The sequence below is a fragment of the Electrophorus electricus genome, chromosome 23 (assembly GCF_013358815.1).
Source record: "Electrophorus electricus isolate fEleEle1 chromosome 23, fEleEle1.pri, whole genome shotgun sequence".
Taxonomy (NCBI): Eukaryota; Metazoa; Chordata; class Actinopteri; order Gymnotiformes; family Gymnotidae; genus Electrophorus; species Electrophorus electricus.
The window spans coordinates 6,152,164-6,170,288 of record NC_049557.1 but is presented as its reverse complement, the minus strand read 5'-3'; the positions used below and the strand labels follow the sequence as shown (position 1 = coordinate 6,170,288).

The 18,125-nt window shown below is 39.8% G+C and overlaps 2 protein-coding genes across 2 annotated transcripts; one reads left to right on the top strand and one right to left on the bottom strand.

Moving 5' to 3' along the window:
- Positions 1-131: 131 nt before the first annotated feature.
- Positions 132-11,249, bottom strand: inka2 (inka box actin regulator 2). Its single transcript, XM_027001302.2, has 2 exons — positions 11,117-11,249; positions 132-5,201 (listed from the first exon to the last, which is right to left on the bottom strand). Exons 1-2 carry the CDS (start codon positions 11,198-11,200, stop codon positions 4,068-4,070), a joined length of 1,218 nt encoding a protein of 405 aa, XP_026857103.2. The 5' UTR covers positions 11,201-11,249; the 3' UTR covers positions 132-4,067.
- Positions 11,250-12,665: 1,416 nt separating this feature from the next.
- On the top strand, positions 12,666-18,125 carry ddx20 (DEAD (Asp-Glu-Ala-Asp) box polypeptide 20). Its single transcript, XM_027001423.2, has 11 exons — positions 12,666-12,904; positions 13,161-13,255; positions 13,381-13,549; positions 13,893-14,007; positions 14,202-14,344; positions 14,454-14,592; positions 14,898-14,956; positions 15,072-15,154; positions 15,245-15,350; positions 16,199-16,300; positions 16,546-18,125. The coding sequence occupies exons 1-11, from the start codon at positions 12,709-12,711 to the stop codon at positions 17,778-17,780; spliced, it is 2,442 nt and encodes an 813-aa protein (XP_026857224.2). The 5' UTR covers positions 12,666-12,708; the 3' UTR covers positions 17,781-18,125.

Genomic DNA, 18,125 nt, shown 5'->3' with positions numbered 1-18,125 from the left:
TGCAGAAGTAAATCTGTATGCGGTTTTCTCCTCTTCATCTGGACCAGATCCTCAAGTAGTCTGAGTGAATTTGTTTTATATTTGAAGCCTCAAAGTTTTACTGTCTTTTTAATATATTATTTTTTTCCTGCTGTTTTTTTTTTTTTTCTCTCTCTCTTTCTTGCATCTGTGAGTTTGGGGGGAAGTGTTTTATGTTGAAAGATGGGGAAGAATAACACAATGGATTTCTGTCTTTTGTGCTAAAAAGTATATTGTACTAAAGCCAACTCTAATATTTCTGTGTTCTCCTGTCACACTCAAAGTGGTAATTTTCCAGCTTTTATGAATTATTAAATTTTAGTACATTTTCATTAATTTCTTCCGTCTTTTGTATTTTGTTTAAGGCATTTGCTTTCCTCTGGATGGTTAGATCAGTTTTTGTGCCTGTCTAGGAGAAGAATGAACTTGTCCCTTTGATAGTGTTGACTTCTCCATGTTTTAACCAATAATCAGTTAATACTGCATTGTCAAACAACCAGACAAAGTAAAAAGAATAATCGTGTCACAAGTGTTTGATTTTATTTCCTTATTCATGAATCTCTTAGTTGTCAAGGTGATGCTAGGTGTTTCTAGCTGGTTTTGTTTGACAATTTTTTTTTTTTTTTTTGAATAAATGTATTTCATATTGATTTGAGTGTACATCTCATAAGTGACATTCTCATTTGTACAAAAAAAAAAAACCTTAAAGCAGTATCACATTTCTGTTAGGTTTGTAAAATATACCTTTAGTCTAATATTAGTCTGCATTTTAACTGCATTTAATAAGTTGTTCAAAGGCATGGTGCAGGAAGCTATGTAGGCTATATCTGGATCAGAGAGGATGATTGATTTTGTCCACTAGAGGGAAACAAATCACTGACTTTGCTCAACATCCTATTGTGTGCGCCCTTTATTAGTCGATTATTTTTATAATCATATATTTTATTTTTACAAGATTTATTTTTTAATAGCATAGAGGCTCTTTACATGTGGGGTTTTTTAGAATTCTAGTTGGCAGAGCTGTTTTAGCTTTTAGAACTCGTGCTTTACTTATCTGCTGCCACTTTTTACTTTCACTTTTTACAGTTAACATCAAATCACTTTTAGGTCTTTTTAGATTTAAATATTAACTAAACATGGGCTTCAGCCCTCTGGTGGACTGTCTGCCTGTAATTAGGGAAAGACGTTCACTAAAGAACAAAAGCATTATTAGCTTAAGTAGAATTCTAGTGTGTGGCCAGTGTTCTATGTTTTGGTAATGATTTTAGATTGACCAGTCATTTTAAAGTAGGATGCGTTTAGTCGTTACCTGTGTGTGGTGTGGGAAGTAGATTGGTGTATTTTGCTTCATTTTTGTGAAAGCGATTTAAAATGAATGGCGAAATTCTCAGGCTTAATGGTTAAAGGCAAACAATGCACTTTGTGGACTCACTGACTTGGAAATATTTTTAATTTCACTTTGTCCATTCTGTCAAACTAAAAAAGAAGAATAAAATGCATTTTATTCTTCTTTTTTATCAGACCATTTTCTGGTGAACAAAGGGGGGGAAAAAAGGGCAGTTTGCTGTGTGTTGAGAATGAACAAAGGATAGCTAGCAAAGCTATGGTAGCTGGTTCCAAGACGGGCTCAAATACACTTCTATCACGAAAGCCTGTGTGTTTGAATGACTGCGTGAGAGAGAAAGGATGTGTTCTAAAACAGCTGTAGCCTTCCATGTGCACGCCCCACTTCCCACCTCTTCCTTCCTGAATCGGAACAAATATCTGCCAAATGGTGCTCGTGAATTCCATATGAACTTCTCTGCCCTCACACCTGTTTGTCCGGAGGGCTGGTTTTGCTTGTGGGGTCTGAGTGTGCATGGGAGCATATATGTCCTCAGAGCTTGATATTAAAGAGTCCGATGGTAACAGTCACAGCACTGATCGTCATCTGTGACATCTGCACTATGTATGACTGAAGCTGGTTTGAGTCTTGGTCTAGAAAGTAGCTTCTGTAAAACAAAATGGCAATTTAGTAGGAGAAAAACACTTGGATGGGTCTATGATATTTAAAAAAAATGGAATCAGTTTTTAAATTATGGTTGTTTATCAATGTCTGAGTTTCTATCAAACTATTTATTTCATTTTGATGACTTTTACATTAAAGGTATTAGCAAGCAATGAGAATGTAACAGAATGAGAATATAACAAAAAGTGAGCTAACACTAGGAAATGTGACCACACATGCAGTTATGGCTTCTGGGAGAAACCATGGTTTTAGGCCCATGGGCACCATGATGACCTCTCTCACGGCCTGCTGAATAGATGAAAAGTCATCTGTGTCTGATTTAAGATTTGATAAAGAGGGATTTTGGCCAGATGTTGAACATGAAGAACATAAAGAAGTTGGCTTGCTTAAAAAAGGATGCGGGAGGTCTCTGGTGTAAGCTTCTTACTGTAGCTTCTGTTGAACTGCAACATAAAACAGTTGACATTAAGCATATAATGAAAATGAAATCTAAATTCCACGATTGACTGGTCTCTTAAGTGCTATTTGCACTTAACACATTACATTGACTAGTCTATTTTGTGTTGATATGTTCTTGCATCAGAGGTTATTCTAGCAATGCCTCCATAGTCTCCTGTTGTGTTGTCCTTGTGATGGGTAAGTTAAAAAGGCTTATACAGTTAATGCATATTTACTTTGTTTACAAATTCAAAGACCAGAGGAAACAGGAGAGAATGACAGGAAGCAGAAGACTTGGCACTAACTTGTTCCATTTCTCCCAGTCTAGCGAGATGTGGAGTAGTATCTTTTAATTCATATGTTTGTTTCTTGACTGTAACTTTATATATTAAGCAAATGTTTACCCACTTTACTAAATATGTACAAACTGGTGAATTAGTGAATTCTTCCATTCAAAAATACCTACATAAGACATGAGGTAATTGCATAGAAGGAGTTTAATAAGAGAATAACACAGTAACATTTGGTCAATTTGGAAAAAATTTATAACTAAGTAAAAAGAAAAAAAAGTGCTTATGAAGATTATAATGTAGCCTGCTGTGTGCACTGAAGCTCATAACTTTAATGTAGTATACTAATGGATATCTAAAATACTTAGTGTGAATATTTGGCCTAACCTGATTTTATCATTGTGCTGACTTTCATATTGACCTGCCAAGGATTTAATAAAATAGAGGTATTGTACTGCAAGTGGCTTACATTTGTAACTAGACCATTGTGCCAGCTGTGCCAATTAACTGTAGTAACATTTTTATATGTATATCTTTTATAAAATGTAGTCATATAGGAATCCGGACAACAATGTGGCATCCATAAGTTTATATATAGATGATTATAGGCATTAGATTATTAGTGGAAGTTTCTAATAATGCTTTTCCAGAGTGTGTGAACACAGGTGGTCTGGGGAGAATCAGCACTGTTCGAGCATTGTTGGAGAATCAGCACTGTTTGTATTTTGACTGGTAGTTTGATATCCCTGCCTTAAACGCTTGCCTAAACAGAGAGTTAATCAATGAACAGATTGACACTAGTTAATTTGACTAAGCAGGAACAGACAGCTTGTTTTGTTTGTTTGTTTTTTTTCCCCCAAAAGGGACTTTACCAAACTCAATAACTGCTTCTATTCATGTCAGTTTTTTATACTTTTTGAGAGAAATGCAGTAATTATTTTTTGCAAAGTCAGGATATACTGGATATTGAATATTATATTTTAGAGGTTCTATTCAGAAGGAGGTATAAAACTGCTTGGACCTGCAAGACCATTTGTTTCATGTAAATAAAGAAATTAATTAATAAAATCATTTAAAGTCTCTCTAAATGTCTTTGGAACAACAATCTTGATGACGAGATGGAAAGAGAGAGCTCAGCATTCACTATGCAAGTATTTTTATGACATGACATTTGATTATTCATTTAAAAAAAGCTTTACTCTTGAAATTCCCATCATTTTAGTTATCTGAACTCCACATTCCATAGTGATTCACCATCTTTACTTAAGACCTCAGTTTCAGCCCATGTCATTATATCATTTTCTCAGAAGGCCTTAGACCCAGATTGCAAAACTGTAGTCAAATATGGGCCCTTTCGCACCCCTGAGCTCAACGTTGGCTGGTTTTGGCCTGCGTTTCCCTCTCAGTCCATCAGCTCTCATCCAGAAGGGTCTATAGAAACTTCTCTTTGGTTTGGACCCTTTATTTTTTGTTTGGGGTCTTTTAAAGATCTCCTTCTTTTCCTGTTCTGTGCCTTGCCACCCGGGCCTCTCCTTGAGCAGTTTGTCCCAGTTGGGCCGAACACTGCGCAGGACCCTTTTGAAGACACTGGCAGTAAGGGAGAGGCGTCTGCAGAATTCCCCAGAGCAGCTGAGATGCAGCGGGCTCCCAGACACTTCAGGAAACCTTCCTGCCTTCTCCTCGCTACCTGCCATCCGGCCTTCCACCTCAGGCAAGTTGAGCCAGTTGCCCACTAGGTCAGCCAGGACGTTGTCTCCGAGCACCAGGGGTTGCCTGTTTCGGCTGTGGTTCATCAGAGAGGATGTCCAGTCGCTGGAGTCATCTGTGTCACAGTGAGAGAAGTCACTGTCGATGGAGGGGCCTTCCCGTGAAAGCGTATCCATTAGTCCCTGGAGCTCTGCCATTGTGGCTGGCTGGAATGCAGGTTGATGTTCCTCACACATGGACCTCAAGGCTGGATGGCTGTCACTCAAAGGGGCTCTTTCTTGAACGTCATGCGAGGAGAAGCTGACATCATCAGAGCTGCAGAAGGAGACAGATGTGCAAAGGCTTCCTTGGTGGTTGACTTCTCTTGGTTCCTGCCCCCTGGATACTTGGCATGGAGCCAGACTACTCTTCTCAAATGGGGAGCTGGTGAAGAACATGGATGGTTCCATTTCTAAGTCTGACATGCTTGGTTCCTTTGTGAATGCATGATTCTTTGACCTTTCTGAGATACGTGCATCCTTTTGTCTAGTTCCTCTTGTGGCATGTCCTACCTTGTCTGTAAGCAGTGTACCCATGACGGTGGCTTCGTTCAGAGAGTGCTGGAAGAGGTGACCAGGTTTGCAGGAGATCTGCAATTGTTCCAATGCAGTCTGCACCTGAAGCAGTTTCAACTCATGCAGCACTCCCATCATAGAGTTCATCTGAGCCTGGAGACCATCGCCCGCCTCCCTCATGGAAATCTGAAACGGAATCCGCACCCCCGAAAGAACATAATTAACATTCTGTAGGCATTACAAATAAATGACAGATCACATTCAAAGGCTACTAAACATCTAAGTTCTGTTCATTTTCCATTTTTCCTTTAAAGCCCGTCAAGTTCTAAAGATTGGCATCAACACCTGGCATTCCCAAACAAAACCCTTGCCACCTGCACCAGGTTAGTTTATGTGAATAACTGAGCAGAACTCTGTGGTTGGTGGGCTACTATTCTGTGGCCTCAGATTTCCCCCGAGGGATCCGTATTTGATGGTGCACAAAAGAGCTTGAGTCCAAGTTTTTGCTTCTGTGGTTTAAACTGGCATTACTCTCTCTTACCTAAGCACAGAGTCATGCTAAGAATGAGGAGGAAAATAACACCTGGACAAAGTAGTGGTGAACAGAGATGTTTTTTCACACCTGTCATCTCTTTTGTATTAATTTCTCTTGCACCTTTTTACTCTGTTTTTTTCTTCTCTCCGTGCCTCTCACACCTGTTTTTACGTAACTGTATCTCCAGATGGGGAGTGATTCTGGAGAAACCCAATCAGACTTAAGTGTAGCAAATTATCAGCATACGTTTTCCAGAGATGCACATAATTTGTTAATTATGATCACAGTATTGGCCTCTGCAATACTGATATCACAGAAGGCTGCAATGTTTAAGTGAACTCTCTAACAAATTAAAACCTCTGGATGTTTACAATATTTACAACTATAAATATTTCTGCTCAAAATGATGCATACCAATCTTTAAGCATGTCCCAAAATTTCACTGTGTGTGTTTTTAAATGTATGCGATAACTACAATATGTAAAATTGCAAGATTACACAATGTAATATATTTCTCCATGTTATATACCTCTTGTATGTTCAGGCAAGCCTGAATACACAAAGGGTACATAATATGGAGAGAGGGGGAAAAAATGAATAATAATAATAAAAAAAAAATATATATATATATATATGAGAAGCAATGTCCTTAATGTACCAACTTGCTTCCATTTCACATTAAATGAACTGTAAATCCTCAATCTTTTAACATACATAAATTATCATTAGACCAAGATGCCTGTAAAAGGTCTGCACTTCTTGAATTACAGATCAATAGATGCTGTTGGCTTCAGTCTTAGTGGAAGCAGTACATTCCTGATACAGTAACCTTGGCTAGATTGAGGAAATAAAGTATTGGATGCTTTTTTTTAATACACTAACCTTATCACTTGAATTAAAAATGGTTTTGTAAGAAATTTGATAAGTTCTTCCAACCAATGCCTAAATACATAAATAACTAAATGAGTAATTATAAATGACCTGCTTTTCAAGCTAAATTCTTGCACATTTCAATAAGTACTTAAAAAGAAGATTGCTCCCAACAACAGAACATTCTTTCATGGAGTTTATACATATAACAGTGATTAGGACCCCCTAATTACTAGACAAATATGCCCTCGACAGCATCTCTTCTGCCTACTATAAATATTTCTGTGGCCAAGGAACCCATTAGTTCAAAAACAAGCGCTATCATCTTACCTTATTCCAATGAGCTCTTTCTCCCTTATGTCTTTTGTCCTCTCTCTCTCTCTCTCTCTCTCTCTCTCTCTCTCTCTCTCTCTCTCTCTCTCTCTCTCTCTCTAGCTGCCAGCCAGTCAGGGGACTATTCAAGTCAAGCATCATATTGATTTTTTTTTTTTTTTTTTTCTATTCCAGAGGGCATTATGGGGGCTGTAGTTTAAGACTGTGACTCAAAACTGAATAGCTGAGACAAGTCTTATAGTATATTGCTCTTAATGAATAAGCCTGGGTGAGAGCAGGTGTCTGTTCATGTTTGTGTTCATTGAGTCTTTCAATTTGTAAGGTTCTTTAGTTTGTTGTTTAGTCTAAGTGTCGCAGTTTATTCCTACACAATTAAGCAATCATCATAAGACCATTTAAGGGATTATTAATAGAAAGATTGTATTAAGAAAATGTGTTTGTGAGATGGTGGGAGATTGAATTGTTTTGTGCTTGCCTGAGGTCTGAATCACATTTGTCAGAGTTGTTGTGATTAATGTACATATAGCGTTAGTAAGTTCAAGTGAAAGTTGCCACTGTAAACACACACATGCACACCACTTTGCCTTAATATCAAACTAGCTGGGTTTCCTTTAGTGGTGTATGCAAAATGTCACTGTCCTGCCAAACCTGCTAAACCTAATTTACAGAATTTGGGTACATAATCCAATATGTTAAAATGCTCAAATTAAAACAAGCTTCCCACATTCCTTATCTTTGAAATGCAATATTTACAGAATAATTTCTTTAATGATGAAATTGTTCCTCGTAAAGCAACTGATATAATCTATGTTCATCGGTATGGCTATAAAGCAATAGCATGGAAAGCATTTCATTAAATAAGATAATGGAAAATACAATCATGGTGAAGGATACTCAATTAATTTCAATACATACTTAATATTTTATTTTGAGCAGTTCATTAAATATTAATCCAAGGATGTTTTAAAGTGGTTATAGAGGGCATGTGGAGAACACTATCTGAGGACATGCAGGGCACAAGAAGCAGTTCTGTTGGTGTAATCAGTACTATAATCTCATAATTTTATGTTTGATGTCACAAGGACACCATCTGTGAGTGGTTGTGTTGCAAATGATGGTTAAGTACTTTTATGTTAAAATATCACACTAGTGCACAGAGACGTGACTAAAGAATGTCAGTGTGTCTTAACTCACTGAGTGCACTTGAAAGAAATAACTGAAAAGAAAACAAATCTAAAATGCAGAGTAATCTTGGCAATTAAGTAATAGTTTTATAAGTGAGTTAATTTATTTGTTTTATATAAGTTATGTTGGAACTGATCATTAATTTATAATTAATGTAGTAAGGATCAATAAAGTTAGAATTACTATTAACATTTACTATTAGAATATATAATTTATTATTAATATATATTTTACTATTGTAAAACTGAATTGTCATAATCTAAAATGAATATTTAAAAGAAGTGATAATATTCTAATATCACTGTAATGTTGAAACAGGGGATGAGTTCTAAATTATTTTAATACATTAAGGTATTCAACGAGCAAATTAATGAATATTCCAGAAGACATGGTTGCTAGGCTGCAGTTCAGCTCAGTAAGAACACTTTTCCTTGCTGTTCCACAACTACCTCTATGACATCATCAGCGTGCCCTCTCATGCTCCCCTCTGGGATAAGCCCAGACAGACAGGCATTTGGCAAATGTCACTGTGGCGACGCGGTCATGACTGATGTATTTGTGAGTAATGTCCCTAAGGCAATCTCACATCTGCTAGTCAGCACTACTCATACATAAACAGTGTGTGGGGATCTTAATCTCTTTCTCGTTTGTTGACAACCTGACTGCACGTGGGATGAATTGCAAACGCACAGATCATCAGGCATAAACCATTTCTCAACCAGAGCCTATTACTGGATCAATAAATCAGCAGACATATTGATGATTATTGTGGCTCAGGAAAGAATAAAGGACAGTAACTGTAGTCATAGGAGGAAGATTACTGACTGACTGATTAAGATGGATAGATGGTAATTAGGTTATAGAGGTGGATGATTACAGAATAACAACAGTAAGGTAGGAACGGGGTTTGGTACTGATGCCATGTCTCTGATGTTCACAGGTGAATGTCATGATGTAGCTGCAATCAGCATGTTTTTACAAATACTCCCTTCCTGCTGCTGACAAATTATGCAGTGTCATTTCTGGCTCAGTAAAACATGGAGGAAACTGCAATTTCATTCACCTAAGGGACTTGAATATTGCCCTTGCAGATTGTCTGTTTAACCCAAGGTTGGGTAGGAAAAGGAAAGTTGAGAAGATCTGAATATGCAAATAGATACAGAGTGTTGTACATTATGATGATAAAATACTAATAATAATATTAATAAATATTACTTTATGATTCTATGGTAATATGTAGTATCCTAGTTTTTATTCTGGGAACCCAAAAACTAATATACAAGCAATAAAAGTCAGCAGCTCATGCTGAGTATGTTGTTTGTAATCCAGCTGTGTGAAATGTGGCACTGTGAACATTTCATCCCGGTTTTGCTTCGTCACATGAAAAATAGAGAGGTGCAGGGAAGACTTCAGCAACTAAGATGGTATGCCAGTTTTTAGTCTTGTGAAAATTACATGAGGTTTAAAGCATGGGAGAATGTTGACATGGCTGTATGTGGCAGACTCTTAAGATCTTAATATGACACGGTTTAAGTGTGTCTGAAGACGACTCCTAATTACAGATGTAACTGACAGTGATAATAAATGAATTTTATTTTTATTCTGACCTCATAAGAATTTTTTTTTAGTTGAAATGAACTGAATACTGCCAATACATACTGTCTGAACACTGGAAGGTTGTCATAACTGGGTTGAAATGTTTTACGAGTTTGAGACCGCACTGCTCTACTTGGAGCAGCTGAGAACACCGGAGGGACAAAGACTGACTCATCAAGCCTGCAGGCCACAGGGACTGGATTAAAGGCATTGCTAGAGGTACCTTTTACTCAAACAGCTTCAAAAGGTTTTGACCTGCCTTTGACCTGGTGTGCATCCTGGCATCCTTCCAGGAGTGGCTTTTAATAAAACACACATACAATAATAGAAAACTGTGTTTGTGGTCAAGATCTGAAGGATTCCATTGTGGGGGAAGTGATTTCTCATGAAAGCCAAAGAAAGGCTGGAGCATAACATGGTGACATTTCAAATAGTTTCATAGAAAGTCAAAGTGAATCAAATATAATTGTGAATTCCAGCATGCAGCACCGGGCACTCGCTCACTGGACTTTAGCTCAGAACTCTCATTAACGGTCAAACTCTACGGGGCAAGGCTTGCAAAAGAATTAACATTATATCTGCAAACTTTCTAAGTCACTGTACATACTGGACCTTTCAGTCAGAAAATCAATGAACATTATTGTTCATCGTTAGTAAATAAAATATGCGAATGGTACATAGAAAGTCTCTGGTGGACATGAGGAGTAATTAAATAAAATTCGCCACCAACCACAGTGTTGCGACATTCCTTTGTGTATGAGCTTGTCGCTATTTCATTTCTTGCTTTGCTAACACACTCGATGCGATTTAAGCTCAGGCGCCTTGTAGCAGCAAACATGTCACAGAACTTTAAGCCCAACTCTGTTGTGGGAAGCTGTGTCTGACAAAGCCATCCTTTGTTTGGTATATATTATGAACCACCGCCCCAACAATGGAATCTTTATATCTTAGCTAATATGAAGAGCATTTTTGACTTATCTCAGTACAGGATGATTCACCATAACCAGGATAAATCGAATTAACATTATTTGCATTTTCAGCACCAATGACCTGATAACACAGTCACTTTCTTTAGCATTCAAAAATACATCCTAGGATTCTGAACTCAGACAAAATGACAGAGATCTATGTCGGAAAGGCTTGTATCAAAGTGACGGGACTCACGTTGGAATATATTGTCTTATCTTAACCCATGAAAAGAGGCCGACAATACGGAAGGTAGAAAATTAGCCAATCAGCTTCGCTTATTTCAAATAACCATTTCCAATCCCGTTTCACGTCGCTGACCGCGAGATATCTGCACAACACCTGCACAGTAAAATGTGATTTTACGTCTTTTCGTTGTTTTTAAGTCTACAAAACGTGCTAAACCCTTGATTTATAGGTACTGTCCGCTAGTGTGTATGGTCGACATCTGTGGGTCCAGGTGGAAGCTGAAGTATTAATTTACTTTCATGACTTTGCACCACATGTCCAATAAGCTATAAGGGTTGGTCTCGCTGTGCACATCTGTAGTCAGACTACTGAATAAATAGCCATACTAATATCAGGACAGCAATGCGAGAAAATGTAAAGTTCTTACCATTTCCTGTTTTAAACGTTTCAGGCAAGTGTCCATATCTTTGCTCTCAGGTATGCTTTCTATTATGAGAATTATAATGTCCATCTAATGCACATTGTCCCATTAAATGACGACAATTCCAGGTTAGCTAATATGTGTGACAATGATCGTCGGTTCTTAGAACGTGTTGTTTTCTAACTTCTGCTTCATTTTAGCACCACCAAGTTATGAAGTGAAATCAGAGCTTCACGCCGCGTCAGTCACTTAAAAAAAAAAAAGAAAAAAGACTGCGCTCCGAGAGATCCAGAATGTACGCACGACTTGCACTGCTATCCCATGAATCTTTAAAGCACTTTGCGGTAAAGGAACGGACATTTTCCACCCCCGAAGTCACGAATCACACCGATCCTATCTTCACTTAGGACCGGGAATAAAAGCTCAAAGGTTCTACCCTGTCCGGTGAGATTCCGGCAACGTACGTAGTGCGTGTCTAGACAAACCCACCACCGTGATTTGACTCCACGCGTGGCATTCAAACTGTATTTTAAATTTGTAGGATAGACCTATAGGGATTTATTTAACGGTTCAGTGAATACACAACGGAACGAGCTTTAAGGCAAGAAGTCAATGGATGATCAATGGACACTTCGGCAGGGGTCCAGCCATAAGAATGGAACTGTCCCCTTTATTCACGCATTGCAAGACTCGACGCATCGAAGCAGGTCTAATTCCGCAAAGAATGCATCTCCCTGAAATTCCTTCAGATTGGATATGTGGTGGGGTCAAATCTCAGTTTGAAAACGGAGAAGGGTGTAGTTTCTGTTTTTAAACTTGTCGCGATGGATGTCACATAAAATTCGTCCTCCAGTTTTGATGTATCGTGAAGATTTAAAGTGATGAAGACATTCACATAATTTCTGTGGGAATGTGGGATGCTCATAGCCAGACCTGTCAGTGTTCAAAATGTCATAAACAGAGGAGCTGAATAAATTAAGATGACTTTAGCACGTTCTTTAGAATACACTGCTTTGCACGACAGCAGTAGTTCATGAGTTTATTGCTTACACCAGCATCATTTTAAACTGAAGTCAATAATCATTAATATAATCAATTGACTTTTCCTTGTACTCCAAGGAAAGCTAATACTACAAGGACGCTCAGTGCCTTTTATCTTTCTTTCCTTCTTGTTCGTCATTTGTCTATAAATCATAGCGTATGACTCTTTGCATATTAGAATAGGAAATTCGATAATAAGATTTGCTAATAGAATATGGTACATCAGACTGAAAGACAAATCCATAACTTTTTACTCGGCACAGATTTTGTTCAACTGATGTTGCATTAGTTCCTCTGTGGGGATGCGCCCCGATCAGTTTTGTGTACAGTATATCCAGCTATTTCAAACCTACTTCAAATATTCAGTTGCGGTCTTCTTCTTGTCGCCATCTTCTGGACATCAATAGAAGTTGCAGCTGCAAGTTACTCTCCTCTACAGTAGAGGGAGCTTAAACTCTATTTAGTTTTAGTTTACATTAGCACCAACGAACGAGCGAAATACCGACGAAGAAAAGCACAGCAACAGCAACAGTAGCAGCAGCCGGTTTGGATAAAGTATGGCTGGGTCTACCAGACAAGCAGCCCATAAGATAGAAACAAGAACACGAACAGATGATGTTCTGTTGTATGGTGGAGTCGATTTCAGTTCTTTACTTCTTTCGAAGCCCGTCTTGGAAGGCTTAGCTGCCTCCGGATTTCAAAGACCATCTCCAATTCAATTGAAGGCCATCCCTCTTGGGCGATGTGGATTAGGTGTGCAATGTTGAAGCCCTCTGTGTTTACAAAGGTTATGCAGATTAATTTAAAAACGGCACAATGCCTAACTGAACCTTGTAGAAGTGCTCCGCGGGTTAAACCTACTTAACCTATATATTTCACACTAATATCGGTGGAAAATAATTTTATGCTGGCTCCAAGGCTTCGATTTGGGGAGCTATATAGTGTGTGCCTATCTAATTACCGGTATTTGTGTTTGATCAGGGAGTGTTGTTTTTTTCCTGCTTTTTAGATCTCATAGTTCAGGCGAAATCTGGCACCGGAAAAACTTGCGTGTTCACCACGATTGCGCTCGACACTCTGATGCTGGAAAACGTTGCAACACAGGTATTCTAATGTTGCACATTAATTTGAATGTCCTAAATTACATGTCTACTCATTTTTATCAGTGTGGATTTATGAAATATTTGGAATTTTTAACTAAATACACTTATTGCAATTCGCACTTGCAGGTCCTTGTGTTGGCGCCGACTAGAGAGATCGCTGTGCAGATCCACGCAGTTGTCATGGCAATCGGCAGTGCCATGGAGGGGTTGGAGAGCCATGTGTTCATTGGTGGTCGGCCTGTTAGTCAGGACAAGCTCCATTTGAAGAAATGCCACATCGCTATTGGATCACCAGGTAGGTGCAAATAAAGAGAGGCAGTTGTTTCAGATAATATAGGTTATAGACTAGAACTCTTTAAAGGGTTTGTCATGGACACAGATTTGCTTTGTCAAACCAGGTGAGAATTTTTGAAAATTACACAGTCTTGAGCTTGGCCATGATTACTGTACTACTTAAGTGTTTTGAATTAACCACCAGCAATCACCCAATTTATTATCTTGAAGCTTGTAGTGATAAAGTTCCCCAGACTGTATGCAGTCAGATGTGTAACTTTCTTAGCCCATGACAGTATTGGAGGGCCAAGCTCTGATCTGCAGTGGACTGATTCTGAGCCTGTTTGCTGGTGATGTGGTCCTAGGTCGGATAAAGCAGTTGATCGAGATGGGAGCTCTGCTGACCTCAAGCATCCGTCTGTTTGTCCTGGATGAGGCGGATAAGCTCCTAGAGGAGGGGAGCTTTCAGGAACAGATCAAGTGAGGCAAAAATGCATCGTCATTCCTGTTCCGTGCACTTCATTTCATGTTGTGGAAAGAAATGTTTCACAGCTGACCAGGTTGAACTAGCGTACTTTAATTGTTCATATCTGTCATCTGCAGCAACAGATTATCACCACCATGTTTGCACTGGCTTCAGAGTATTAAAAAAAAATCCCCTTTCTTTGCTTCAGTTGGATCTTCTCCTCTCTGCCAGTGAATAAACAGATGTTGGCACTGTCCGCCACTTATCCAGAATCCTTAGCACAGCACCTGTGCAGGTACATGAGAGAGCCGACGTTTGTTCGACTGAACCCCACTGACCCTGGGCTCATCGGTGAGGCCGCAGATCACGTCTGCCTTGTCCTCGCAGGGCACATGTTGTTTACCAGAGAGGTCAAGCTGATTCCTATTTGTCTGTCTCTCTTCTACCTCTTTCTCGGTAGGCCTTAAACAGTACTATAAGCTGGTGAGCTCTCATGTCCTGCCTCATAAGATCTTTGAGGAAAAGGTGCAGAATCTTCTAGAACTCTTCAGTAAAATCCCATTTAACCAGGCACTGGTCTTCTCTAACCTGCACACGAGGTTTGAGAAATATATACATTCTTTACCCCAGTTAAAATTTTTAGGCACTTTATACAAGGGTTGTCTTTAATCTCAGATTTCAAATTCATATTCACCCAGGATATTATTTCAGCATGTATGCTTGACTTTTTAAACTAGTCTAAATGTATCAAAAAATGCTCTGGTATTTCCTTTAGTTTTAGTAATACATTTTGATCCTGGGAATAGTTAAAAGATGTTTGGGAACCCCTATGCAAATGGGATTCTAATGTTTATTAGCATTTGAATAGCACGGAATGTGCCTGTGTTGCTGTGTTTGTGTACAGAGCCCAGCACCTGGCTGATGTACTCTCCTCCAGAGGTCTCCCTGCAGTCTGCATCTCTGGTTAGGCTCTTAGCTCATTTTAAACTGCCGGTTGAATGTTCTTATGCATCTTTAGGCGTTTTGATTGATATATGTAAGCACAGGGTTTCATTTCCTTTTGTCTGGTTACATGCAGGAACTTTGAGTCAGGAACAGAGGTTGGAAGCGATGTCGAAGCTAAAGCAGTATCAGTGCAGAGTTCTTATCTCTACTGATCTGGTGAGTTTAAATCTGCACACACGGGATTATCAAATGCATGAAGCTAACTGCCAAGTAAGTGACTCTCTCTACATCGTCTGTCTCTGTCAGACTTCTCGAGGTATAGATGCAGAGAAGGTGAATCTGGTGATTAACCTGGATGTTCCTCAGGACTGGGAGACGTATATGCACAGAATCGGGCGTGCAGGGCGCTTTGGTCAGTCTATGCTTGGGCTTGGGTGTGGGTGTTTGGGGAGTGTTTGTCCAAGTGAAGGTGAAGTATCTGGTTATTTAATAGTTTGAACCCTCCTGTCGTTGTATAAAGATGTGGACTTTGTGTAATTAACAAGGGCTCCATATTGACCAAATTTCTAAAGTATTACTACTTGGATTAAGGACAATTTTTACACTTTTATTGAAATGTGGGATAACATTTACATAATAAAATTTTAGTATATACAGTATTTAGGTAAGTAGGTTGAAGGATGGTATACAATATTAAGTATATGACAAAAAGCGTTTTAAGGAAGGTAAATCAAGTAAATGAAGAGTTCATAGCACTAAGGACCCGTCACCTGACCGTGGGTTAAGACTGGTCTTGGACTAAACTCCAGTGCCAGTGGTCATTTGCTATTAAAAATTATTTTAGTGTAGACTTAGGCTGGTGCTGACCTTATGTCCTAGCAGGGTGAGATTAAAGTCATTATGAAATGTGACACATGGCTTTCGTTACACTCAGCCGGAACATGACACCTGTAACAGGTGCCATGATGCACAGAACAGGATGAGCATGTAAATCTGTGCTGTACTTTTCTGTAGTACTAGCAGCCATCCTTTACGTTTGTCCTGCATACATACACATGTGCACTCAACAGCATTGTGGCTATGTAGTACTTCTACTTCTAACAATCTTGGTGTCATTTGTTTAGTGTTCCAAAAGCGAAGACTGGAGTAATCATATTCCCTCTTATATTTACTTTTATACCCATGTTGTTGTTTTTTTTGAAGATGGAATGTGATTTTGATTTAAAGCACAATCAGATGTGAGATGCACTTTTGTCTCAGGTACTCTGGGACTTGCTGTGACGTATTGTTGCCATGGAGAAGAGGAGAACACAATGATGGCCATCGCTCAGAAGTGCAGCCTGACACTTGAGCTGTTACCAGGTAATAAGATGGACGCTGACCCACTCAAACGTGCCAGTTCATTTGTTGGCATGTAACCCAAAGTTGTTCTTGTTGATTTTATTTGTTGTCTTTGGTCACTTACTTTTCCAAATTCAATTGTTAAACCCTGACAGTTATTGTGTTGAGTTACTTTTACTTTTATTGTGCATTTTAATCAGTGACCTTTGTTCCTGTCTGGTGTCATTTGTCTCTGATCATTGTCCATGTTTGGGTGGTGGTGTCAGATCCAATCCCAGTTGGGCTCATGGAGGAGCCCTGTGACTGGGATGTTATCGTCCAGCCGCCCTCAAAATCCAACCTCGCTCTTCCCTTGGGACCCAAAGTGGACAGGAAGAAATGTACCAAATCTGAGCCAGCAGCATCCAGAGAGCCTCAGCATTCTCTCCCCACCAAAGAGCAGACCCAGAAACCCAATCCAGCAAAGACCCAACGACCCGCCATCAGCAGAGTGGAAAGTGAGAAACCTGATCCTGATGGTCCTGTGGCTTTATGCAGAGCACAGACTCCTCAGGACCTCAATCCTGTGCCGGCCCTCACACGTAGGGAGATGCAGGAGGCCCTGCCCAAGATCCCGCCCCTTTCCTCCTTTAAGTCATGTGCGGGGGCGACCATGTCCCTAGCCGATGCCATGGCTGACTTTGAGACATTTATGACCACCGGCCCTGGTCGACACGTCGAAATCATTAAACGGTATGGCAGTCATGATGAGAGCACTATTATGGTCAATGGGCACCATAAACGCTGTAATGCCGACGATGGTGATGCCAACGATGGTGATGCTGACGATGGCAATGGCGATCATAATGGATCACGTGCACGCGATGAAACGCTTGGCATGACAGCTGGAATGGCTTGTCCATCCCAGGGGTCAGTAGGAATGGCCAGTTACCCCACAATGTCGAAATGCCTGTCTGACAGCTCCTCTTCCTCTAGCGGGTCTGAAATGGAAACTGAGGAAAAGACAGATGCCTCTGCTTCTAGCTCCCTGTCGAGCATCGCACAGCGACACAGCGTATCTGTGCAACCGCTTCCAAATGGCAGACAACAACACGGCGTGGAACCTTCCCTGCATGCAGCCTGTGCATCAGAGCCGACCATCAAACCCAGACCATGTCCTGCCAAAGCTCTTATCAAGACTAATCACCCTAATTATCATTCTCAAGCTCTTCCTCACCGCCATTTGATGTCTGTGCTTGAGGGAATGAGAACTGGGAAACCAGCCAAGGGAGGCGAGGCCAGCCGGGGGCGCCCAAGAAGGAGGGAGGAGGAGGATGAGGATGAAGAAGAATACTCTGAGGAAGAGGAGGGAGAGGTGAATCATTATTGGCGAGAGTATTACCAAGCATGGGAGGATTATTACAGCTCTCTGAGTTCAGCCTATCACTACCATAGAGCCTATAACTGGATGGCAGCTTACCGCATGAATGTTGTGTATATGATGGAAATGATGAAACACTGAGTTATCCACAGCAACAAAACAAGGCTGCACTTGACTCATAGGACGAAACACCAGAAATCAGGACTCTAATGAGGCTTGGTAAATGTAGGCCAAGCAACAGCTTAAGTTTCAGAGGCAAGAGTCTTTCCTTGTAAATTACACATGGTCACTCCAGGAAAAGCCCTGAGAGATTGGGAACTGTGCATGGACTATTGTTGTAAACTGACCTTCATGTGACTTCATGTGTCTCCTGACACTTAAACACACCAGGCAGAGTTCATAAGGCATTGCTCACAAGTCTTCAAAAATGGTCCAAGAGTTTTATGTGTATATAATGAATGACTAATAAAGATCTCCTGAATTACA